A 26,433-nucleotide genomic window follows, 5' to 3' on the forward strand; every position below is an offset into this window, starting at 1 on the left:
TCTGATGCTGAGACTGCCTGGGCCAGCTGGGGGTGCCAGCCAGAACTCTTCTATATCCTCCCACAGGTGGCAGAGCGCTGCTGGGCTGGAGAAGTTCGCCTGGCTGCCACGCGCAAGTGTGTGTCCCCCCAACTGCATGACTGCTCCTCCTTCTGTCACCCAGTGGGTGGAGAGCTCAGTGCTGAACTGGGCATGTAAGTAATGAAAAGCTGCTGAAAACAAAAAGAATCCACCATCATCTGACTGATCCTGACTGTCCCTAGAGAGCCCATCCAGAAGAGTTGGGCAGGATCCAGCCCTAATGGGAGACTGAGCCAAATACAAGCTCCTTCCAGAAGGTGCCCTGTCAGCATTTCCCAAAAGGGGGAGCTAGGCCAACACCAGCCAGGTCAAGCAACCCAGAGTGGAGGAGGTGCTGCAGCAAGGCAGAGTGAGCTCAACACCCCAGGTCCCTGAGCCAACTGCTAAGAGTGACCCTGACTAGATGCCAAGCCAAGAAGGATTCCAATTTTATCTGACACTCCAGTCTTCCACCTGACTTGTGGACTGAAAAGAGTCTCCCCCAGCAGGCAGGGCTGGGGAGCCACTGTGATGAGAGGTCCGCTGAATAGAGTATTCCAGGCTAAACAGCATTCTCTCTCCTCACTCTTGCCTCAGCAGGGCACCCAAAACAAAAATATGAGCCTCTCAACTAGGATTAGTCCCAAGTCCTGCTCCCATTTTGGGAGATGCTCAGGCTGGTACAGAAGCAGGGGCTAAGAGAGTGCATTTGAATGAGTCATCATGGACCTCCATTCAAAGTGCAGTCACTGCTTAGGAAGCATAGACACCTCATATCCTTCTGAAGGGGACTGTACTAACATAGGGGTGTCAGGAGTGGGCAGCGGCTCCACACCCACCAGGGCAGACCTCCCATATTCTCCTCTCCCACAGCTGCCAGTGCCAGGCGTATGTCTCAGCAGAAGAGCTCTGTGATGCCCAGTGTCTGGCCAGGGCCCCCCAACTTTCCCTGGCCTGGGGTTCCAGCAGGGAGCTGATCCTCAATGTGAAGAGTGAGGCGGGAGACAGCGACCAGAGGGTAAGCCCAGCTCAGGGAAGGGCTGGGTTGGAAGGGCAGCCTCTGCCGGCTGAGGACAAGGGAGAAAGAGCCTCCCAGGCACCCTGACTGCAGAAACCAAGCAGCAGAAGGAAAAGTGCATTTGATAACCAGTCTTTCCTAGTCTGTTGCTATCTGCATGAATTTCCATTCTGTAGGCTGGAGGGAAAGGCAGAAAGGAAGTAATAAGTGGTATTTCTTTTGTTGATAATGTCAATCATCCAGTTTGAATGCCAGAAGGGAGCTGAGAAAGCATCAGCTTGGCTTTGCATAAGCATGAAGTGAGGCCCAGGGGCATGAAAGCACTCACTATGGTGACAAAAATGGTGTGAGCCCTGCTGGAACTGAGCCTGAGCCTCTCATCCCAGCCCAGACCTCTGGTCAGAGAGCAGAGCCCTCTCTTGACCACCATGGTGTTTGCCTACCAGAAGGTTCTAGGTGGCTGTGTCTGTTTGCCACTGAAAGGGGAGGGAGGATCACCGATGTGGCACTGGTGAGCAGATCTGGGGTGATAGAAAGATAAGTGTTCTGAAGAAGTTGTTCTGTTTGTAGGATTTTCCAAGTAGAGAGAAAAGGAGCAGACGATGACCCAGTACAAGGACCAGAATGGAGTCAGGGGTGTTTTCTGGAGATAAGGAGGAGCCCAGGGCATAGGAGACCCCCTGGGCAAGTTTCAGTGAAATAGGAGACATGCCCTGATGGAAGCTGACAATGGGCATCCTTGAACCCAGCATCACCAGGGGCTGTGCTAAAGGGCTCAGTCTGGGTTTCTAGCCATCCATCATTGCAAGGCTCTCTGCACCTCCTGTCCTCCCCTGGTCTATAATAATATGCTGCATGTTCTCAGGAAGTAGTGAGCACCCTGGGTCCAGACCAGTTCTTCCAAGGGAACGCCAGGGTCCATCTGGTCCAATGTGGCCCGCATGGCATCTTTGGCTTTGTCGTCTCCAGAGTGGACATGCTTGGCTCCTTCCTCCTTGGTAAGTGGAGGAGGAGGACTAAGTCCAGGCTTTCCCAGAGAGTGGGAGGGTGAGGTGCATGGCTGCCTTCTTCCAGCAAGGGATGGGAAGCTGGGGACCCCACCTGTGGTCCCTCAGAAGTTTTTCAGCCCTGTATTGGTGTTCAGGAGGTGAGAGTCTGGCAGGGACCATGGAAGGCCATGTCCTTGGGGAGGCGAGGGCCCCAGAAGGGTTGAAACTACTCCTAAAAGGAGTTCCCTAAAAGGGAACCGGGACAGGATAGGGCCAGTAGGTGCGTGTGTGTACATCCCCAGACAAGCCCAGCTCCCTCAGCTTTCCTTCCCCAAACTCTCCCAGGACCACCTGTATCCACACCCTGGCTGCAAAGGCACCATCGGACTACAGGACCGGAGCACTCTGCCCCTCATGACCCCCGCATCCATCCCCATATTCCAAATCCAGTGGTCTGCCTGGTAGAGGGGGATGTGATTCTTTTCCAGCTTCATATTCTTCCCCACAGTAAGTTCCCTACTTCAGGACCTTGGACCCTCCCTCTGGCCCTGGCTCTCTCATCCCTCCCCTGCCTGGTTGTCCGGGGACATCACATTCACCACACCTTTGAAGTAGCAAGTCACAGGTCTGTGCTGTGCCCCTGCTCTCAACCTGATTGGTCACTTCACTGTGGGCCTCCATTCACTTCTCAGAGCAGATGTTCCAGCTCCAATATTCTGCGACTCCTCCCTGCAGCCCTTGAGGGTCAGACTGCTGTGCCTCGGGTGGAGGCAGGGACTCACCCAGGTGACTTCTGGTCTAAGCCAGCCCTCCCGCATGTCTGTTCTGTGTCACAGTCATCCATCCAGGGCCTGATGCCCCCCCGAGGCACACTCCTCAACCCCTCCTGGCAGCCCCCTACATCTTCAGATACCTTGGTATATAAGAATTGTCTTCCTTGCAATGAGCAGAAGCCTGTCTCCCTGTGACTCCCATCCCTGGGAACCTCAGAGAACAAAATGGAGTTTTCCTCACTGAGACAGCCTTTACTGACAGAAGAGGGTCTCCCATCCCCTCTGGGCTCAGTGTCACCTTCCATGCATTGAGCATGGTCTGGGCCCTCGGTAGACCTTAATTTCTTCCCCTTCCCCTGCCTGGTACTTCCCTAGGGCGCTGCTGTGGAATGGATGGGCATTCCCCAGACACCCAGCCCACCTGCTCACACACAGATGACAGATGGTACAGTGCTATCCCATTAAGATGCCCCAGGACACTAAATGGCTGGGCTGAGACAGGGACAGGTCTGCAGCTCGAAAGACAGGAGAGAGGCAAGACAGCAGCCAGCCCAGGGCGGGCTTTTTTTATTATATCCAACAGATTTTTTTTTTTTTTAAGGAATGGATTTTGAGGAGGAAAAACAAGGGGCAGAGAGGTATGGAATAGAAAATAAATGCAGGGCCCCTGGGTGGCTCAGTTGGTTAAGTGACTGCCTTCAGCTCAGGTCATAATCCTGGAGTCCTGGGATCAAGTCCCACATTGGGCTCCCTGCTCAGCGGGGAGTCTGCTTCTCCCTCTGACCTTCCCCCTCTCGTGCTCTCTCTCTCTCATTCTCTCTCTCAAATAAATAAAATTTTCAAAAAAAAAAGAAAAGAAATGCAAATATAAGCTGTTTTTTCTAATTGTTTTATAACCACAACAAATTAGTACAGAAAATGCCCTATACAAACGACACAATAAAGGTTCAAAGATTAAGGTGCTCCCTCAGGCAATGCTGAAGATATCAGTCTCTGGTATTTGGAATTTATGCTGCACTGGGTGTGTGGCACATCCATGCTTTTAACCTGATTTGAACAGAAGAATGGCGCCTTGGCCCAGGTAGAAATAGATGAAGTGTTTGGTTTCGTGTGCCACGAAACTACCAAAGTTCCTCCCCACAAAGCAGTGCTGAGGCAATGAGCATCAAAGGGGGAAATAAATCCTGGAAGAACAACTCCAGATATTTGTGCCCTGGTTTCCAGGCCAGGTCTCCCATAAACCCACCAGCACCTGGGCAACCTCCATCCTTTCTAAGCCCTGGTATTTCCATGTGTGGAGTGAACCCCGTTGCATTCCCCCTTCTCCATACAGCCGGGGAGGTGAGATCAGAGCCCCATCTTTCAGGGGGGAAGGGAGTGCTCAGGAAGAACTGACACCTGTGCATGGGAAAGACCTCCTGGGCAGAAGGGAAGGCCTGGCTCAGCCTGTCTGTGTTTCTTTTTTTTTTTTTTTTTAAAGATTTTATTTATTTGAGAGAGAGAGAGAATGAGAGAGAGAAAGCACGAGAGGGAAGAGGGTCTGAGGGAGAAGCAGACTCCCTCCTGAGCAGGAAGCCTGATGTGGGACTCGATCCCAGGACTCCAGGATCATGACCCGAGCCGAAGGCAGTCGCTTAACCAACTGAGCCACCCAGGCGCCCCCTGTCTGTGTTTCTGCCAGATTCCCCGTCTACCCCCATAGCTGCTCATTCTCTCAGCCATCCCACGGCACGTATTGAGTGCCTGCTGCATGCCCGCTCTGTGCACACTGCTTGTCAGGGCTACAAAGCTGAACAGGTCCCACCTCTGAGAGTGCCAGGGCATCCAGCTGTGCTCTCCCACGAAGGGCATGGGGGATTGGGGGCCTCTGTTCACAGTGTTTCCACAATGTGTTGGTGCGCTCACTTCGCAGGCTGCAGGGGAAAAGGGTCTTGCCCTGGCACCAAGATTATTAAATGCATTCTTATTATATACATTAAAGGATAAAACATGTCATTTCATTGAAAACATGTCTTCTCAGTTTGCTCACTCTCCTGAGGACAGACACTGAGCTGCCAGGAAGTGAGCTGCCCAGGGCTGGGGCTGAGAAGGCCCCGGAAGCCAGCCCCACTCCCGGTTCATTCTCCAGATCGCTCAGCCAGTCACTACCCTGTGTACCAGATGCAGCATTTGTTCAACAGCAACCCCCACTGGGACTTTGGGGCTTTCAGGAGACTCAGCCACCTGGTACAAGAGACTCACCTCAACTTCTCAAGGTAATCTCAGCTAAGCTGCCTGGGAACTTGGAGGGCCCATGGTTCCTCACATGTAGGTCACAGGTGGGGAGGCACAAGGAGGACCAGAGGAGGATGGGAAGCTGCCAACCATGTGGGAGGTAAGGCCAGAAGAGACCAAGGGCAGGTGAGGCCTCCTGAGTACATGGAGGGGAGGGGTTTGGGAGTCATGGACAGCTTCTTCGGGCCACATTATTCCTATGCATGGGGAGGGGTCCTGCCCCAGGTCAAAGTTACTCACAGTTAGCCTGGTATGAACAGCCCAGCAAAGCTGACTCTCCCCATATTCTGGCCCTTCATCCCCCAGGTTTGCCCACCAGTTCCTAGATCCAGGCACATATGTGTTTCGAGACAATGGGCTGCCTGAAAGCATCATCGTGGTGTTGGTGAAGAAGAAAGGAGTGGCCTGCGATCCCGGTCTATCCCCCATACAGCCCTCCTCCCCATATCAGCTTACCAGGCACGGGGTCCTCAGGCACAGGCTGCCAAACCTGGGCCCAGACTGGGTAGTGATCACAGGTACTGACCCTTGACCAGAGTAGCCAGGACCCAGAGGGGGGCATGGGAGAAGCCTTGCACAGCAGGACCCTCAAGTGTGTGTCCAAGCCTATCTGTTACTCTGGGTATAGCCCCAAAGACTACAGGTGGGCACGAGGACCACCTTGTCCCTGAACTAGGGTTTCATTTGCCAGGTAAAGAGAATTGTATTTCCTTCTTGGGGTCCCCTTTCTCCCTGCCTCCCAAGCCCCTCAATTTTAGGACCTGTCCTTATGAACAGGGTCTCATGGCGAACAGGGGCCCCTGAGTAGAGTCATAGGCTCACAGAGATGCCTCTTCTAACCTTCTCCGTGAGCTTTCCATCCATCTTCTTTCTTGCTTGTTTTTAAGTAATCTCACTGAGTTTTCCAGGCTGAGCCTCAGACAGTGGATCTGTCATGGCCCCCTGCTCAGGAGGGCAGAGAGAAGGCAGCCCTGCAGTGGCTGAGGCATAAAGCCTGCAGATGCTCTGAGTGGTTGTCATCACATGGCCCCTGCCCCTCTTCCCTGACCTTGCAGGAGTGCTACTGGCTATTGGCTTAGCAACCATGCTGCTGACAGGACTCGGCCTCGTACTGAGACCCCCGCTGGCCCAGGCCTGCCCAGCGAGGGCTTGGAGACCCCAGTGGAGGGGCCTTGGAGAGCCTCATGTGCCCACTGAGTGTGTGCCCCTCAGAGACAGGTGAGTCCCCTTCTACCCTTCACTCCTTTCCCGGCCTAGGGGTCATGGCCAGTCTCGCCACTCCCCACCCTGGCCCTGCCCACACTCATGACCCTAGTCCTTGCCCTGGAGACTCAGGAAAGAATGCCTTCCTACGCTGACCTGTGATGTTCATCACGGGCACTCCTGGTCCATGTGAGCCCTATGCCACCTGAGTGTGGATGCTTCTTTCCAGCCTTCTGTCGCATGAAGACCTTAGTCCTCAGGGCTCTGGGGAAGGAGCTGATTCCAAGGAGAAAGCCATTACCTGGGGCACAGGTACCACATTTGTGTGCAACAACCCACCTTCTCCTCTTCTCCTGCCCTCCACCCAAACCTGCACCCCAGGTACACACTCTGGATAATATCTCATATTTCTACAGCATTGATGATTTATAAGACACTTCATGCTGTCCATCTGATCATCACAATCAAACACCTAGAAGTGGGTGTTTTCAGGTGTTGTACCATCCCCATTTTATAGACAAAGAGACTGAGGCTCAAGGAAATGTGAGTGGCTTCCCTGAGATCCCCAAGTGGCAATTTTTAGAGAGTAGGTGCTGCTGGGCTTGAAGCGAGAGCTCTCTAATCTGAAAAGCTGCTTTCCCACCCCCTTCCCACCTGAATTGGTAGCTGGTAGCTCAGGGACAGACCCCACCCGGGCTACAGAGAAAGGAAAGGAAGACAAAGCTGGCTTTGCAGGGGCCGGGCCCAGGTTTGTTACCCTGAATGAGAACTCCTGCCTCACTTTGCCAGCATGAATGAGACTGCCCTCTCCCCTCTTGCACCCATCAGGCCTGGGAAAGAGTAGTGTAGGGTTGGCAGTGGACACTCACTCAGCTCCATGTTCACACTCCTGCAGGCCACTCTCTGAGCAAGCCCTAGGCCAGCACGGGCCCTCACACCACCTTCCTTCTTTCTTCCTCCTTCCTGCAAGACCCAGTTGCACAAGGAAAGGCAGTTGGAAAGGTGCTCCCTTCACTCATGTGTGTCCTAGTAGAGTGGGTTGGAGGGAGAAGGAGGTCAAGGGGTTTAAGAGCCTCGGCCAAGGGACGTTCCTACAGGGAGTGCGAGAACCCCACTGGGGTTCTAGCCCTGAAGCCTAGAGGAGGCATCTCAGGCAGACAAGTACTTAGTGAGCCTCTGCTGTCTGCCAGGCGCTGTGGGACACCTGAGGCTGAACAGGAGTCCACAGAGCAATGGGGACAGGTGGGGCAAGAGCTGTTGAAGGTGAGCACAGAGTGGTTATGGGGACATGAGGACAGTGAGATGAACTCAGGCAGAGGGAAGGGGCAGAGGTTACTCAGCCGGATGTGGCCTGCAGGACCCAGCAAACAGCCTCCTCAGGGGGCTGCCATCTTGTCCAGGCCAGGGAGACCCACCCTCAGCAAAGCAGGGAGACAGTGCCCACCACCCAACTCTGATGTGACACCAGGCCCAGTGGACAGAGGTTGTAGGGCGCCTTGTGTGTCACACCCACACAGAAGAGGTTCTCGCCACAGCCGCTGCTACCTGCTGCTGGGAAGGTCTCCCACCTCCTCCAGCTCCCGTCAAGCCTAACCCCTGCCCTTCCTGCCAGCACTAACCAACCCCCCCACCCCCCACCGTGCATGCTTTCTCTGCTCCCCTCAGTCCTTGCATACCTGCCTGCTAAAGCCCAGAGGGAAGGAGAGAGCTGCAGAGCCTGCACCCACAGGCCCACCAGGCTCTGCTTCCTCCTCCATCCCACAGGCTCATGCCGAGCCCTCTTCCTGCAGGAGAGCCACTCCCTGTGAAGACCCTGGAGGACTTCAGCATCCATACTCTCTACGACAAGCTCGAGGACCAGAGCCTGCACATGGCGGCCCAGCTGAGCAAGCACAGGAGCGATGCACTGGCCTTCTACAGGGGTGCCAGCCAGCAGCTCCAGGGTCTCAAGGTCAGCCGCAATTCCCAGACAACCAAGCCACCATCATCCCCACCATCCCAGGGAATGGGGGCCCCCCTCACCCACTTCTGGAAATTGCCTGAACCAAGAACACTTATGACCGAGAGAGTGACACAGCCCTGGTTTTCCCAGGACATTCTGCAGAACCTCAGCACAACTGAGCAGCAAGCTCTGGCCAGGGGTGGAGACCCAGAGATGGAGGTCAAAGCTGCTGCCAGAACAGACACTGGGCAGAGTGAGGAATCTTGGGGCCGCCACACTGCATCTTCACCCAGGGAGCACTGGCAACGTCCTCCAGGTGAGAGGCAGGTGCCCAAGGGTGGGACTATGATGGCAGGTGGAAAGTCATAATATTAATTCTAACTTTGTATAGCACCTAACTGTGCATCTCATATTTATCATCTCACTGGGTGCTCCGAACCCCTGCCATAACTGGACAGCATCGACCCTGATCACAGAAGATGGTCCTGGGCCCAGGGAAGGACATGATTTGCCAGAGCGGGAGGGAGACTCAGATAACACATGGCAGAGCGGTGTTTGCCCCAGCTCTCCTGCTGTCCACATCCACCATTGTGTTTTAAGGGCTGTCCTTGTGTAGGATATCAGGGTGACAAAGGCCCTAAGGCTCTTGACAGTCTCCTTAGTTTAAACCTTTAGCTTTGTTTTTCTAAAGGACAAAAGCAATACGTGCTCCTTAGAAAAGTTCCATCAGTACAAAAGAGTAAATAATGGAAAGCGAAAGTCCACTTGACCCCAAATCCCAGCAGCCTCACAGGTCTGTAGGTGAATATTTATTTGCTCTTTTGTGGACTCTGTGGAAGCCCTTCCCTCAACAGTCTATACTCTGAAATACTCCTGCCACCTGGTAGAGTCTCACCTTTTCCAGGTTGTAAAAGCTTCTTCCTTTAGGACCTGGATGTTGAACTTCACTGTAAAGAAGCATGTGTTAGGCAGGGCTTATGATGGAACAGGGACAGAGTGTGGAGGGACATCCCTGGGTCCCCCTACATGCTCTGACTTACAGCCACACTCAGATATTAGCCCCAAACTGAGCATCGTCCTGGGTGGATCTGGCAGATGGCAGCTCTGGGTGTTGCAGTCTCCAGGCTACCCCTGAATGGCCCCGATGTCCCTGTGTTTGGGCCACTGAATAAAGCACAGCTCTAGTTGCCATGGTGGGTAACCCTGCTTCCATTTGTAAGTGGTAAGTGTTGTTGTCCCCTTTGATCCTGGCCCCTCTCACTCCCTGTGAATGTCTAGTAGATGCCAGTCAGGGGTGGGAGGGGGGCCACCAGGCTGCTCTCTGCAAGACTGTGTCCCCAGGCAGGGGAACTCAGCCAGCAACTCATTACCAGCAGGCTTACCCACAGTTCTCACTGGCCTGGCTGCATGCTTCTAGAGAGTATGCAAGTCTTCTCCTCCACTCTAGAAACAGGCTGAGTGTTCACTCCCATGCCAGGAGCCATGGACACTGGAGGAGGCTGTGTGCTTCCTGGAACAAGCACTTGTGGGCTCAGCAAGGACTTCCCAGCCCCAAAGCATGCTCTGTGAAGGCCCAGCCTCAAGGCAGGAAAACCCAAGCTTGTTGCTGCAAGTTATCCACATCTGAATCCAGACCTCAGCGTAAAACCAGTTGATTTTTTTTCTTTTATTTAAATTTTGTTAGTTAATATACAGTGCCATATTGGTTTCTGGAGTAGAAATCAGTGATTCATCACTTATATACAACACCCAGTGCTCATCACAACAAGTGCCCTCTTTAATACCCATCACCCATCTAGCCCATCCCCCACCCACTTCCCTCCATCAACCCTCAGTTTTCTAGCATTAAGAGTCACTTATGGCTTGTTTCCCTCTCTCCTTTTTTTTCTTTTCCTCCTTCCCATATGTTCATTTGTTTTCTTTCTTAAATTCCACATATGAATGAGATCATATGGAATTTGTCTTTCTCTGACAGACTCATTTCACTTAGCATAATACACTCTAGCTCCATCCACATCATAGCAAATGGCAAGATTTCATTCTTTTGATGGCTGAATAATATTCCATTATATATATTATATATATATAAATATATATATGACATCTTCTTTATTCATTCATCAGTCGATTTAACATTTGGGCTCTCTCCATAGTTTGGCTATTGTTGATAATGCTACTATAAACATCGGGGTGCATGTACCCCTTCAGATCTGTATTTTTGGATCCTTTGACTAAATACCTAGTAGTGCAGGGCGCCTGGGTGGCTCAGTTGGTTGAGCGACTGCCTTTGGCTCAGGTCATGATCCTGGAGTCCCGGGATCGGGTCCCGCATCGGGCTCCCTGCTCGGCAGGGAGTCTGCTTCTCCCTCTGAGCCTCCCCCCTCTCATGTGCTCTCTCTCTCATTCTTTCTCTCAAATAAATAAATAAAATCTTTTAAAATAAATAAATAAATAAATACCTAGTAGTGCAATTGCCGGATTGATTTTTAACTTTTTGAGGAACCTCCAAACTGTTCTCCAGAGTGACTGCACCAGTTTGCATTCCCACCAACACTGCAAGAGGGTTCCCCTTTCTCCACATCCCTGCCAACCCCTGTTGTTTCTTGTGTATTTAATTTTAGCCATTCTGACAGGTGTGAGTTGGTATCTCATTGAAAATAAGCTGACTTTCCATCTCCTGGAGCAGTTTTAAACTGCAGATTGTAGTTTACTATAAATCAGTTTAATAAGTTGCAACAAGCATTAAAAAAAAAAAAACCTAGAAAGGAATAAAATCAAAACTACCAGAAGCAGCACATGTATAAAAAGTAATATGGCTTCATACAACTCTTCTTGCAGTTTCATGCATACTTATATGGAGGAGTATATGAACATTTAATTTCTTAGTGTACGTTGTGATTCTTTAGAAGCCACTGCCTAGAAGGAATCTAGTAATAGGATTTGCCCCCAGAAGCTCCCCTTAAATCAGAATCCCACTGGCCCTCCCAGCCTAGCACCTCCTATAGCTGTTCTATGAAACCCCTAAGACTCCCAAGCCCACCTGGTCAGCAAGTGCCTTTGGAGAAGTTCAGAGAATTTGTGTTTGCCTCCTCACAAGGGAAGAAAACTCAGATCCAAGAAGAAAGGGTCTCCTAGTTCTGGCCTAACATAGCCATTTTTAAGCTAAACCTGCAGAATTTACATTATGCCCCTCAGGACAACATCAAGTCATAGTAATGAGAATCAACTTGATGGATTCTTTGTTTATTCCCATAGGTCCCGAAGGGCACACCCTGTGTTCTCATCCCCGGGGTGTGTTGTAAGGAAGGTAGGGGGGGACAGCTCACTCACCCACTTTAGAGGGGAAACACATGATTCTTAAGGCTGGTAGACAATGCTTGCGTGGCTTAATGCTTCCTTAAATTTCTTCATGTTAAAGGAGTTATTTAGAGAAAGAAAACTTTTTTTAGCCTCTAATTTGGGCTGGAAAAAGAATTAAAACAGCCCATAATATGGCGGCATCTCATCAGATAGCTATCTATTCTGTCTATTCAGTCTAATCAGAAAAATAAGCCCCTCCCGTAACTCAGCATTTAGAACATTTGATGGAAGGCTCCTTATAGGATGGCTCACAGAGGCCTGCCTGAGCCGTTGGATACCAAGCCACGATGCTGTTCTGTCAGCATCAAGAGGGGGCAAGGAGCTTCCCCAGGAGATCTGCACACATGGGTCATCTGACCAAAGAAGGGAGCATGCCCCTCCTCCTGTGCACAGCTGCCTGGGGCTCTGGGGGCTCCCACCCACCTTGCACAGCTGCCTGGAGCTCTGGGGGCTCTGGGACCCCAGCTTCTCCAAGTGCTCTCCTCCACAGCCCTGAAGGCTGTTGTAAACACTGGGCAAGCACTATCTCATTTAGCCCATTCAATTCTCACAGGAAATCTGTGAGTGGCATTACCATCATTTTATAGATGAGAGAACAGTGTCTTCAAGAGGCTAAAAAGCCCACCATAGTTACATGGAGAGTGACAGAGCGGGACTAGCCAGAAGCCCAACCTCCACCATGTAGCCCTTACACATGTCTGCTGCCTCTAGCTGAAAGGGCATGAAGGAAAGCACCTCACTAGACCCCAAGGGCCCACCACCCAGCCACCAGGCTCCATTTCCAAGACCCCAGCCACAGTCCTTTCCACTGAACTCCCTGGCCCTTCTGGGGAGACAGGCTGGCCAGGCTGGGCTGGAGTCTCACCCCTTGTTCTTCAGTATAGATCACTCTCCAGAAAGGAGTGGGTCACTGGAAGAATGTGTTTGAGGTTGAGATCCAAGCACTTACTTTTTCCATGATGACGACCATGTGTCCTCAAAAGCCCTAAGGGAGAGGAGTCAGGGAGCAGGTCAGACAGATGCCAGAAACCTTGCCTGGCACACGGGTGTGTGTGTGTTCATATGTACTTGTGTGCATGTGTGGTCTGTGAAACCCTGGAGATGGAGCAATGTTAAGAGCTTTCCTTGACCTTCTCTCAAAACCATTCTCGCTTCTTAAACTTCTCATCCATACACTTCTGGGCTGGGACATCTGGCCAAGTGATCATGAGAAAAAGGACCAAAAAAAGCTACCTTCCTCTGAAATTGGCCTGGGACTAAGCTGTAAAAACTTCATGTCCTGAAACTCCTCTCCATGGGCACTGACAGGAGCTAAAAGCAGAAGACTAAATGAAGCCTATTCCTTTCCTAGCTATTGCTAACTGAAGGCAGAGGCTTCCATTATTTCTTGATGGGGAGCACTTTTTTCCAAAAAATTACATGATGAAGGTTTAGCAAATTAAAAAGAAAAAAGCAATTAAATAATACTTCGGCAAAACCACCCTGTAGCCCATCAGGTTCCCTCTGGGTAGGTACTCCAACAAGTCACAGTGCAGTTCTTGGAGACTGCTGGGTATGAACCCCAGCAGAGCCTTGGTCTTGGCAACAGGTATCCTAAGTTGGCCTGGTTGGTGGGGGGGCGGCGCAAGCAAAATGCAGCCCTCAAAAATGTTCAAGCAGTCAGAAGTAACAGATTATGTATGGAGATAAAAGATAGATCTTTTAACATTTCTGAATTTAAAAAAAGAAGAAACAGAAGGAGTTGTAAAGAAGGGAAGAGATCATGTATAAAAATGTAACTATTCACACATAAAAAGCCATGATGTAGTCTTCAAGGTTCAATCCACTATTTAACACATTGGAGAGACTGCTTGAAGGAAGGAGAGAGATGGAAGCGGGTTCTGGGATAGAGGTAGAAGTGGAATAAAAAGGCAAGAGGCTCACCAACAAGGCTTCAAAAATGGGAAAAAGTCAAGTAAATGTGAGGTGGGGCATCTGTGGTCAGATGAGGTGACTGTGTCTGAGGCTGTTCTCTGTGCTCTCTTTCCCCAGGCTCCACCGCCAGTGTCTCACCCCTGGGCTTTCAGCCAGAGCTGGACAGAGTGATTGTGGCCCTGGCATCAGCACTTTCTCATGCATGTGGGCAACCAGCTAGGGCCAGCAGAAAGGTGAAAACCCCCCAGGGTGATAGAGTGTACCTGTGTATGCAGACAGCTTCATTGTCACCCCAACCTTGTGGAGACTCATTTGGTGTGCACACGTGCACACACACAAACACACGCACATGCACACTTTCATGCATGTGCACACCACACATATGTGCACATTCACACACACAGAACACCACACTCACACACACACATACACACTTGGGCCTCACACTCTTCAGGTGGCCCTGCATTCTATTCAGAAACCCAGGGTGTACTGCCTGTGCTCATAGGTTAACCCCAGTTTTCAACTTTTTATCTTCTCCAAGTTGTATGTCAGAGACAATCTCCCCAGTGCCCTTGATGATGTGGCCTCTTACACAGAGCTCAGAAGGGAAGCACAATTCATGGATCCTACCCTGAGAGCAGCATGTCAAAGGGAACAAAGACTCAGAGGGCCTCTGTTCAGGAGTGCCTGCCTGGTACATCCCCGGTACAATAGGGCAGCATCCATCACAGCCACGTTTGTTCCCAAAGTGCCTGGGGGGGCATAGAAAAGGAGACCATGACACATATCAGGTCTTATCTGCTATTGAGTAGGCACTTGGGGCCCCCAGGAGCACTAGGCAATCAGGGGCCTGGCCACACCAAGACACAGAATCCCAAACTCAGATCAGCGCAGGTGCCCATGTTGGTTCAGCAATGATGCTCTTGTCCATCATTGTTCTTTTCTGGGCCCAAAACTGAAGGAAAGTTACAAGACTGTCTGTTATTCCAAGGCCTCGGGTCTGATTGGTGAACAGCCTCTCCCTACCTGTCAACAAGACTCTCACCTGGCAAGTAACATGCCCCTGAAGCCACAGCCTCTACCTTTGGATGAGAAGCACCAAAGTACAAGGTGGGGGCAGGTATCAACACCAAGTCTTGCACACAGCAGCTGTGTTCTTTGGTTGTGGTCTTTAGTACTGATGATGTAGGAAAGAACATTAGGGTTTGAAGCCGGGGGTCAAGAAAGAATTCTTGAGATGTCTTTGGTGCAAAAGGTAATTTTTTAAAGCACAGGGACAGGACCCGTGGGCAGAAAGAACTGCTGCATGGGGGTTGTGAGGGGTGGCTGATTATATACTTGGGAGTGGTGGAGGTAAGGAAAAGGGGAGGTTTGGAAAGAACTTTCAAACCTACAAGATAATGGAAGCTTTGCCATTGTCAAGTTAAGGTTGTTTACCCCTCTGGTAAGGCATTAACATTAAGATAGTTGGGAGATTCCTGGAAGAATGTCACACATGTCCCACCCAGGAGTAGGGGGTGGCGGGGAGGTTGCAGGGTGTCAGCTTATGCTGTCTTTAGCCAGCCTTCTGTTCCCTCATCATGGAGAATCTTATTTTTCATAACCAGAACTTGATTTAAAGCCTTAACCCACTCAAATCCAGCTGAAGGCTTTGGGATGCTTTGCCCATAGTAATTCATCCATTGTCCTGGCTACCTTGGTTTGCCAAGGGGTTCGCTGGTTTGAGTAACTCATCAGGACTCATGTCATTTACTGGGTTTGCTCCCTGCCTGGGAAAAAGGCCACATTCACTCTGACTGACTCCAGACTTCACCAGACTCCACCCCACCTCCTTCCAACTCTCCTTCTTCTGATACACGGTCTCCTCCAAGATGTAGCCACATGGTTGACTTGTTCTTCCTCCAAGTCGACCAAGAGGCTGAAATGGATCTGTTTGCTTTGTTGACTTGATTTCTCTTCATGCATTTAGATGCATGGTCTATTCCTCCCTTCATCCCCCTTTAATAACAGCAAGTGGTAATAGTCATATTGAATGCTTTGTATGTACTGGACTTGAGGTAAACACTTTATCTGCTCTCTAAATTAATCCTCACAATAACCCTATAAAGTAGATACTATTGCTAGCTCCATTGTTCAGAGATGAGAGAACTGGGTTTCAAAGAGGCTAAGTTATATGATGCAGCTGGGATATCAGCTCAGGGAGTCTCAGAGCCCACCCTGCCCTAACCTCCCCATTAATCCCTCCACCAAAGCTACCACAGTCCTTCCACCCAGAAACATTTTTTCCACCAGTTTCCTTGTTTAGGGTGCCTAGAAAAGGTATACAATTAAAATCTCCTGTGAGCAAGGGGAAAGGAATCTAGACTATCCTGCTAAAGTCACCAGGCCTGGCTTCCTGGAGGATCAGGGACTCCAGAAAGGGGGATCACACAAAGACAAGTTAGTGTAGGGGCCAAGGGCAGCCCCCCAAAGATGGGCAACTCTGGCATGAAGATTATTTTGAGTTAGAAGCTATCAAAACCCAGCAGACTCAGGAAAAGCTCTTTACCTCCCCTCTACTGCCTAAAAGAATTTAAGTAGAGGATCTGCTCCAGGAAGAGAGCTGTCACCATAGAAAACTACATTGTAATATGAACTAGGTATGGTAGACAGGGAGGAAACTAGCAAGGCCTGTTTGGTCAAAGTCTTCTATGTCTCATTGTTTCTGTGGGCCCAGAAAACATTTGTTTACCAAACATTTACTCTCATTCTTCCTGTGAATTACTTTCTTCCTCTTTGAAGTCCCAGACCCCTACCCCTTCTCCTTACATACACCTCATTTTCCCTGTCTTTGGAATCTCACATCCATGTGGATTCCCCATACATTTGAAACTAAATTTGATTTTCTCCTGTTAATCTGTGTTATGTCAATTTGATTTAGTCCAACTAGAAGGATTTTGAAGGGCAGAGGAAATTCTTCCTCTCTGACATTTAGAATCCAGAGACCTGGATTCTAGATTGGGCTCTGCTCTGAAAGTTGTTCATCTTGAGCAAACACTTCCCAGCCAGTGTCATGAGCTACAACCTGAGGATAATTTCACTCAGCAGATATTTACTGCTGTCTTTAATGCAGAGCTGAAGGAGTCAGGAAGAACAAATGATTGTAATAAAAGGCTCTAGAAATTTAAAGATGTCTGCAAGGATCAGGAAAGATTTTGTGATGGTGGTATCCTTTGAAATAGAATTTAAAATAAGAGTAGGGTCCTAACTGGAAGAGACATTGGGGAAGGGTGTTCCTGGAGGGGAACAGTGTTGACAAAGACATGGAGGTGAGAAAGTTCAGGTATGAGACCAGTCCCAGAGGCTCAAAGGCTCACTGAGGACTGTCCAACCCTCTCATTTCAAGGGGCAGAAACTGAGATCAAGACTTGAGTTTCTCAAAGGGAGTCTGAACAGTATTATTGACCAGGATCCCAACAGGAAGCAGCTTGAAATTTCTAGATGGAAAATTTGAGGGAATATAATAAAGGAAGACCTATAAAGGTGTGGGCAGGTACATGTACCCACAAAGGCTAGCACAGTTGGGGCAAGTTGTACTGGGCCAACATCTCCCCCTCCCAAGCCTGAAGGGTAAGGGCACAGAGCAGTTACTAGACCCCAGAAGGAGAACCATTTACGGAGGCCCTAAGGGATACAACCCTCACAGGGCATAGCCAGCCTTATATGGGGGGGTGGAATTCCTTTCCTCTACCCATCTTAGATTCTTGGCTGACAAAAGATCAACAGAAGAAAGAACAAATAGAAGTTCATTAACATGCACATGGCACATACATATGAAAGCACTCAGTGAAATGTAAAGGAAGGGTCCTTAGAACTAAGGCTTACACAGCATCTTAACAAAAGAACAGCTAATTTTTAGAGAGGTGACAAGACAAAAGAAAAGGTCTTTGAGTTTCTAGGGCATCAAATTGTGAGAAGGTAAATATATGGGGGAATAGTGGAGAATAAGGGCTAGTTTTAGCAAGGTTTTTGTGTAAATTCCTTTGTTGCCATCTCCAAGCTGATAAACATCTAGAGTTGTCTCAGTGATTAACTCCTGTCCTTTCTAGAGAAGGGAGGAGTGCACCTTTAAAATGTATGTCCTGCTTGGAAACAAACTGAGGGTTGCTGGAGTGGTGGGTGGGTGGGAGAGATGGGGTGGCTGGGTGATAGACATTGGGGAGCGTATGTGCTATGGTGAGCGCTGTGAATTGTGCAGGACTGTGGAATCACAGATCTGTACCTCTGAACCAAATAATGCAATATATGTTAAGAAAAAAAAAAAAGAAGATAGCAGGAGGGGAAGAATGAAGGGGGGTAAATCGGAGGGGGAGACGAACCATGAGAGACAATGGACTCTGAGAAATGGACTGGGGGTTCTAGAGGGGTGGGGGTTGGGAGGATGGGTTAGCCTGGTGATGGGTATTAAGGAGGGCACATTCTGCGTGGAGCACTGGGTGTTATGCACAAACAATGAATCATGGAACACTGCATCAAAAACTAATGATGTAATGTATGGCGATTAACATAACAATAAAAAATTTAAAAAAACTAGTAAAAAATAAAATATAGCATAATACCAAAAAATAAAAATAAAAAATAAAATAAAATGTATGTCCTGCTTTCAAGTAAATGTGGTGAGGGCGGAGAGCTTGCCTTATATCTGCTTCTTCTCAGTTGCCTTCAGCTCAAAATAATCGATATGCCAAGTTGGCATATTTTTGGATGGCATATTCTGTACCCATTACTGAGAAGTCATTCACCTGCTGAGGCAAGGATGGCTGTGTGGGTGCAGTTTCAGGGAATCTGTGCACATGTGTCAGTTTCTCTGTCATGTTAATAATCTCATCCTTCTCTAATCCCAGACACCTCAGGGAGGTGTTAAAAGTGGCCAATATGTTCTTTTTCTGGTTGGGGAGATGTACTACTAGGTAGCAGAGGCCTGAAAGGATGTCTCTCATTCCCTTTTCCCAGCTCCCAGCAGGACCTGGGACCTGGACAGCTGCCTCAGTGTGCTACCAAAGGAGATACCATGAGCCCAGGTTCTAGGTTGTGGATCCTCAGGGCTGTACACAGGCACGGAGCCTTTCCTGAGCTGCAGGTAGGAGTCTGACTCTGTGACCAAGGTCCTCTTCACCTCAGGAAGTGCTATGGGCCTCTGCCTCCTCCAAGGATTCTGAACTGTTCAACTGTCCCATCTTTCAGCCCTGCTTGTTACCTACACACTGTATGTGACTCTGGGGCTCAGAAATCACAGTGGTGGAGAAAACATGACTGGGAGGGATATTTTGTGGAAAAAGAAATTAGGATCGGAGAATATTGGTCAAGAAAATCACTCTTTAAGTGTTCACTGATTATCTATGTAGGGGAGGAAATAATTTTTTCTATATCCTTCAAGATTCTTCTAGCTGGACGAAGAATTAAATTGACATGAGACAGATTAACAGGATAAAATCAAATTTAATTTCATACATATGGAGAATCCACACAGACATGAGATTCTAAAATCAGTCGGACAAAATGAGGTATATCCTGAACTAAGGAGAAGGGGATAGGGAATTCAAAGGAAGAAATGGAATCCACAGGAAGAAGAAAAAGAGTAAATGTTTGGTCAACCAATGTTTGCTGGGTCATCCAGAAATAACAGGACATAGAGGGGATTTTGTTGCAACAGGCCTTGCTCCATTCTTCCCTGTCCACCACACCTAGTTCATATTACAGGGTAGTTTTCTATGGTGACAGCTCTCTTCCTGGAGCAGTTCCTCTATCTAAATTATTTTAGGTGGTTGCGGGGGAAGGCCAAGTCCTTTGGGCCTTGATTGTTTTAAATTTGGCATAATCTCCATGACAAGATGGCTGGGCTTGGTGGGGAACTGTCCCTGGCCCCTACATCTATAATATCCATAAGGGCAAGAGGTGGGAGCCTGTGAAAGTTTAAAAGAATCTTCAAAACAATGAAAAAAAATCCCGAAGGAAAACAAAAGTAGGTATGATCACATAATAATATAAAACAGGATTCTCTAGGTCAAATTTACCATCAACAGATACTTTTGCTCTATGAGAAAAAAATATGTAAATGGCCCTAAGAGAAAAGAAATACCAACATGTAAAATTATATGAAAAATGTTCAAGAATCAGAGAAATGTTAAACTAGATGCCCTTTTATATCTACCTAAAACATTTAACTAAAATACTAAGTATTTGTGAGGATGAAAGAGATAGACACTCCCACATCCAGCAGATTGAGAATAAAAAGTTAAAACCTTGCTGGAAAGCAATCTGGCACTTTGTGTCAAAAATCTCTAAAATATTCAGTCCACTCAGTATCTCCAATCCTAAGAATCTCTCTAACGGGAAAAAAATTTAAATACAGGCAAATACGAGGAAACAAGGACATTGAAATTTTTTGTATTATAAAAATAAATGGAGATGATCTAAATTTCTGATAATATAAGGGTTTACCTAAATTACAGTAGAGCTCTATCATGAGATATTAATGCCTTTACAAAAAGAAGGTTATAGAGAATTTTCAATGTTATTAAGGTACAAGATGAAGACAGGGAATTGCACATGTGGAATGATTTCATATATGGGTATAAATATTCTTAAAAAGACACATGGGAAAAACAGAAAGAGAGGGCCATAAAAGTAGTAGTGAGACTAGCTTGAGGGAAAAGAGAGAGAGAAACTGAAATGAGAAGGCCCAAAATGTAAGAATGATAACTGAGTATTAGTTAGCTTTTGCTGCAGGACTAACAATACAAATCTTCAGCAAAAAAGAACAATAAGCATTTATTGCTCCTATGTCTGGGGGTTCAGTTAATTTGCTCTGGGCCTGCCCTGTAGTTCTGGATCTCACAGGGTGTCTGCATTTCACCTGGGCCCCAGGTCCAGACTGGGCTTCCCTGAGACACTGTTTTGGGGCAACTGTGTGTCAAGGGTCTCTCCTCCTTCTCCCAGGGACAGCAGGCTGGCCTGGACATGTCCTTCTATAGTACTGACAGAATCACAAAAGGCCTCTTGAGGCCCAGGCTCAAAACTGGCACCAGGTGACTTCTGCCTATATTAATGGCCAAAAGAAGCTGGATGGTGAAGCTCAGCTTCAAGCTATGAGAAAAAAAGCCCACACACAGTGGGAGGGCACTACAGAAGAATGTGGTGAAGGACATAGGTCCAGAGAAGGCAAAGAAGCCGGGGCCTCAGTGCGGTCCACCTCGGTGGGTTATCATGATATTAATGTACTCATTTATATATTTAAATGTTATATTTACTAATATTCTACAGTGAACCAGGGTTACCTTTTACAATGAGAAAAATGAAAGTTGGGAGATTCTTTTGTTCTGGCATATTTTTGTTTTTCATTTCTTTTTAATCAAAGATACTTGAACAGATCTGCTGGGGGAATGGAAATGGGAAAGAAGCCTATGAAACATAATGTTTTGTCCATAAGCCATCTTCAGAGATTACAGTTTCTGCTCATTCACTTAAAACAAGTGCCACCACTATAAGGGTATAGCAACTCCTACGGATGTCACTGACACTATTCCCTCACACACCCCAGGGTGGACACAGAGTGGGAAATTCTTTCTATGGAAAGAACATTTTCCCCCTTTCCTTCTTCATGAAGGTAAAACGGCAGACACTGTGACAATCCATGACATAATGGAGTTAAATGACATGGGAAGCTGTTGGTATCCAAATTGGATGGTAATGATTTTAACCATTATCCCCACACACTAAGCCATGATTAATTTTCTCTCTGCCAAATACACAGGGAGTCACATCAGTGACCAAGAAGGGCAGAAAGAAAAGGTGTTATTTGTTGAGAGCCTCCTATGAACCAGGGCTGTGCTGGTTGCTTTCACAGAGAACATCCATATGAACCTCACAACAGCCCTCTGAGACAGACCCATTGACTCTTCAGCTGTGGAAGCTGAACCTCAGAGAGGGAGGTAACTTTGCCCAAGAGAGTTTCAAATCCCATTCTATCCACATCAGAAACTTGTGCTTTTTCTTCTGTATCATGTTGCCTGATCTCATTCAGAAACACAAATGAGGAAGGGGAAGGAGATCTTGCCCTGATTCCCATATTTTTCAACCAACATTTACAGAAGAAGGACTGAGTGTGAGGGTAGAGGTAGGGATCCAAAGACATGTCAAATCCATTTCCCTTGCTCAAGGAACTGACAGGTCGGGAAGGCATCTTGGTGTCCAATGAGAAGGCAAAATGAACACACAATACAGACACTTGTAAAAATGTATATACAAAAAGCACCATCTACTAATGGATATTGCTAGACAACACTTAAAATTTCTACCTCTGTATTTCTTCACTTCTCCTTTATGTTTCCCATCTATTTGCCTCTGGGTCCCATATTCCAGGTAATTTCCTCACAAGTTTCTACAAACTCACTACAGTTGGGTCTATATGTAAGCCATCAATCACATTGTTATTCTCTTCATATGTTTTCATTTCTAGATTTATTTTTCTCCATAATGTTCCTGTGCTTGATTTATGGATTCTATTCCTTCGTCTTCCTTCACACATTTTTTTAAAGATTTATTTGTTTATTTTAGAAAGAGAAAGAGAGATAGAGTGCATGCACATGTTGGGGAAGGGTTAGAGGGAGAGGAGAGAGAGAATCTCAAGCAGACCCCCTGCTGAGCAAGGAGCTCCACCTGGGGCTCAGTCTCATGACCATGAGAGATCATGGCCTGAGCTGAAATCAAGAGTCAGATGCTTAACTGACTGAGCCACCCAGGTGCCCCTCTTCCTTCACACTTTAAACATGCTTATATGACAGTCATGCTCAGATCTCACTGTTATCTCTAATTTCTTGCGGGTATTTTCCTCAAGTCTGCTCACTTTTGTGCCATTGGGTTTCCTTCCATATTTTGTGTTTTCCTCCACAAGTCATCTTCAGGGAGATTGTCCTCTGTGCAGGCCGCCCTGTGGGGCAACTGTGATTGTCTCCACTTACACACTATGGAGTTTGTTGCTTCCAGTTCTCTTGGGAGATCAGTTTCCACATCCCTCATCTCTCTCTCATCTGGCCTCTTACAGTGTGCTCAACCTCATGGTTCCAATTTCTCATCAAATCTGTTCCAACCTCAGCCCTGAGCAACAAGCTTGCTCAGCAATGGGCCATGTGCTCAGTCCAGATGTAGGTTTTTAATTCAAGTTCAGAGAATAGAGAGCCACTTCCTGAGTCCAGACTTTACTCAGGCAGCCAGGGACCAGTTCTCACCATAAATGGCCTCATGACCTCAATATCTGCCCAAGATGGCAGTTAACACCTCAGCCTTTAAGAAAAAATACCTACATGCCATGTGCCTTCAACTTCCTCCTACCACAAACTTGTCTCTTCATTTCTGGTGTCAAGAGAGCTCCTGTTGAAATGTGGTTCTGCATTTGTATTTGTATTTTATCTGGCATTTCATGTGTGGAGCAAGAGGTGAACTTTCCACGACAGCCAAGTTGACCAGACAATTGGATGTTGTATTACCTGAGGGTATGCCCCACAAATGGCTTAAATGTAACATGTTCAAAAGCAAACCCATCAGCATCTGTGATCTACAAACTCTAGGATCTCTCTATCCTTCCGCTTCATAACCTTTAGCACATGACTTTCATCTTCATGGTCCCTGTGGTCACAAGATGGCTGCTGGAAAGGAGGGAAGGTAAAAGGGCACAGGCTGACTGAGTCAGCTCTCTTTTTAAAGAGGTTTTCTAAAATCCATCCTTTTCTTTTACATCTCATTGGCCAAAATTTAGTCATATGGTAATCTCAATCTACAAGAGAGTCTGAAATAAGCAGTTTTTCAGCTGAGCACACAACACTCCCAACAAATTGAATTCTAATAAGAAAATCTCTGCCATGGTAGCTGAGACTAGTGCACAAGGCCCTTTGTGGCCCACTGTCTCTAGCCCCCACATCACCTCCATTTCTCCAGCATCATCTGTTTCTACTTTTCCAAATAAATTCCATGCTACCACCAAACTGACTGAAGTTGGACTACTTCCTGTAGCACCCTTCCTACAGCAACCCACAGGTAACATTCATCACTCATAATTCCTTGTTTTAGGTCTGCCATTCTTGATAGACTGTAAACCCCATGGAAGTTCACTAATGGAATTTCAGAACTAGTCTTTGGATTGACACATACTGGGTGCTCAATAAATCTTTCTTTACTTATGAGTGGTTGGACAGATGGATGGACTGACAGATGGATGAATGTTCCCTTTCTCTCTCATATCTCTATGTTTTCATATATGCTGTTCCCTTTGCCTAGCATGCCCTTCTTCCATTGTCCACCAGCTAATTCCTGTTTATCATTAAAATTCAGCTGAGATGTGCCCTCTTCAAGAAAGTTCCCCCTGGTCACACCTACCTGGATTAGGTGTCCTGCTTTTTGCTTTTGTGACCCCTGTGCATCCCTCCACAACAACCTTTACCATGTGTCCCTTGTTTCTAGAGAAAGATATGGCAGGTGGAAGATACTTTGGATAAGCTGAATGAGGAGTTCTTTCAGCTCACTGCTCAAGCCCTAGAGATCCAGAAGGAAAAAGACAAACCAGGACAACTGCTCCCAAGTGAAGGCAATGCATTTGCGGTAAGCCCAGCAGACCTCCACCTCAGCTCCTGAGGTGCCCACAGACAGCTGGGTCTCACAGTCTTCCATAGAAGGGGTTGAGACCAGAACAACCAGTTCTGACCAGAAAGCCCATTAGCCAAAATTTGGTTTTGCTGTTTGATTTGGCAAGTACTCTTAGAGACAGGGAAGCCCACTCAATCAGCTTGGGTTTGCAGGTCTTTAAGTAAATTGATGGCCTGGAAAGACTGAGGAAGAGCATGAAAAGGGAGCAATAAAAATAGCTGTTCAGATGCAGCTTAACCAGTAGCACATGGTTCTGGAACAGGGACTTTTCCACGAGATGCATCAGTCATCTAGATTGCTCCCCCATTCCAACTTGGGTTTCTGGGGGTGTCAACATAGGGAAGGTTGGAGTGGACAAAGACAAGAGACAGAGGGATGATTCAGGTGTATCTGCTTGAGCTCAATAAAACTCTATTCACCAAAGCAGGCAGCGAACTTGTGGGCCTTAGTTTGCCACTTGGAGATTTTTATTACTGCATTAAAATACCATTGCTCTTGACCTGAGTTTTTTGGCATACTCTTTAACTTTTGCACCCAAACCAGTGCCTCCATCATCTCACCCTACTCCCTGCCTTACTGAGTTGCTAAACACAGACAATGCCCTGGGTGGTGGAGGAGCATGCATAGACACCTCCTCTCACCAGGCTTCCCAGAGTGGGCACCTGTGCCAGGATATCTGTGTCACCAAGGAATCCCCTCTTCAACTAGGAAGGGCCCTGGGAATGAGGACCCAGGAGAAATAGGGTTGGGGCATTGCCATGCTCCATAAATATAGAGAGTTCCATGAGAATATTGTATGTGCCTGGGCCTTAATGTTGGGAGGTCTGGAAAATCTGTTCTTCTTGGTCAAGCTGACTTCCCTCTTAAGTCAAAAACAAGAAAGGGCACCTGTGCTCACAAATGACTAAAGGAAAATTTATCTTGGGTACAAACAAAGGCACAGCAGGGGCTGTGTAACAGCCATGAAATGCCCAGATGCCCTTCCCAGCAGGGCTGCAGGAACTGTCTCCTGAGGCCCAAAAGTTTCCCTGAACCCCCAAGGTGGGTCTTCCTCATGAAACCCAAATGCAGATGCCAACTTCCCATGTGTTCTTTCCTCAGTGTGTCTATTGTTCCTTCCCTGAGCTTCATCTAGACTTTTCCCAAAAAAAATCACACTAAGCTGTGGGGTCTCTCTCTGCAACCACCCTCCAGTTCAGATAGGCAGCTATGATGTCAGTCCCACTGCAGAGGGATCTGGCACAGGGACCTATCATTGACTGCATTGAGGGGCTCAGATGATTTGGAGAGGATAAAGTAACAGGGATACTTCAAGATTAAAGAGACATTATATAAATATCTCTAGGATTAAGGAAGGAAAAAAAAACAGGATGAGCTGAGGGGCTATAAAATGCAGCAAGATTTAATTATTCAATAATTATTCCAGATTATTAACCATGATGATTATGTAATGATATAATTAGTTGTTGTTGTGCATTAATGTAGCAACATAAACTCAGGGAACACTATGTCTTTATTACTTAATTGTGAGGTCAGTCTCTGGAGGTAACTGTTGTTGGCATCTTCCTAAGTATTTAGATGGGTGGTAATGCCTAGAGACTGTCAGAGTGACAAGAGTCTTGCCAACGTCACATGCTGGATTCAGGAAAGGGTGAGTTTACAACTCTCAGGGGCCACATCTCCTTTTTTGTGTGTGTCTTTTTCAGGAGGTTCCCAGCATCTTCCCTTGTGTGTGGCAGGAAGACAGACCCTATCCAGCAGAGGCAAGTGGCCCAGATGGAGAGAATCCAGGGCCCTGGGCCCTGAAGAGTGAGCAGACCCTGATGCTGGGAGTGAGAAGAGCCCACCTGGCTCAGAGGATCGAAGACCTGGAGTGGGAGCTGTCCCTGCTCCTCCAGGTGACAGATGGCAGTGTATGTGCAGGAGGGAGCTGGCCCAGCCTAGGGAGACACTGAGTCACACAGGATGCTGCGGTGGCCATCTGTAGGAGTGCCTTCTCCACAGAGAACACAACCATGTTAATCTGCTCACTCCTGGTAGGAAAGAGTGGGTGTCTCAGGGGCCACCAGGCCTGGAGCATGTGCTCAGTTTTATGACATACTTCTTTTGGGTAATACCCACATTTCTTTCAGAGCCGGGACCTTGGCTTGTGCAGATTTCTATCTGCAATTCTTTGGGGTGAGGGAACATAAAATCATATAGGTTGAGAAAATTGACGTGTAT

The 26,433-nt window shown here is 47.8% G+C and overlaps 2 protein-coding genes across 2 annotated transcripts in view; both read left to right on the forward strand.

The window, feature by feature from the left end:
- LOC148164733 (uncharacterized) overlaps positions 1 to 2,485 on the forward strand; it is a 43,177-nt gene extending 40,692 nt beyond the window's left edge. The window contains exons 34-38 of the mRNA XM_088021970.1: positions 67 to 194; positions 934 to 1,078; positions 1,944 to 2,076; positions 2,153 to 2,225; positions 2,413 to 2,485. Coding sequence (XP_087878096.1) covers positions 67 to 194; positions 934 to 1,078; positions 1,944 to 2,076; positions 2,153 to 2,225; positions 2,413 to 2,485 — 552 coding nt within the window. The remainder of the gene's footprint in view (positions 1 to 66; positions 195 to 933; positions 1,079 to 1,943; positions 2,077 to 2,152; positions 2,226 to 2,412) is intronic.
- Positions 2,360 to 26,165, forward strand: LOC148164734 (uncharacterized). Its single transcript, XM_088022175.1, has 12 exons — positions 2,360 to 2,574; positions 4,969 to 5,095; positions 5,421 to 5,632; positions 6,170 to 6,332; positions 6,547 to 6,629; positions 8,108 to 8,268; positions 8,410 to 8,575; positions 13,651 to 13,766; positions 14,525 to 14,643; positions 18,526 to 18,652; positions 24,028 to 24,165; positions 25,917 to 26,165. The coding sequence occupies exons 2-12, from the start codon at positions 5,001 to 5,003 to the stop codon at positions 26,163 to 26,165; spliced, it is 1,629 nt and encodes a 542-aa protein (XP_087878301.1). The 5' UTR covers positions 2,360 to 2,574; positions 4,969 to 5,000.
- The last annotated feature ends 268 nt before the right edge of the window (positions 26,166 to 26,433 follow it).

This window comes from Eumetopias jubatus, unplaced genomic scaffold, assembly GCF_037043125.1.
Source record: "Eumetopias jubatus isolate StellerSeaLion01/CBP00866 unplaced genomic scaffold, mEumJub1_p1.0 scaffold_3, whole genome shotgun sequence".
NCBI classification, from domain to species: domain Eukaryota; kingdom Metazoa; phylum Chordata; class Mammalia; order Carnivora; family Otariidae; genus Eumetopias; species Eumetopias jubatus.

Coding starts and splice junctions, on each gene's coding strand:
- LOC148164734 (XM_088022175.1), top strand. CDS start 5,001: ATGCAGCATTTGTTCAACAGCAACCCCCACTGGGACTTTGGGGCTTTC. Junction 14,644..18,525: donor GAGAAGCACCAAAGTACAAG/GTGGGGGCAGGT, acceptor CCCTTTTCCCAG/CTCCCAGCAGGACCTGGGAC. Junction 18,653..24,027: donor GAGCCTTTCCTGAGCTGCAG/GTAGGAGTCTGA, acceptor CCTTGTTTCTAG/AGAAAGATATGGCAGGTGGA.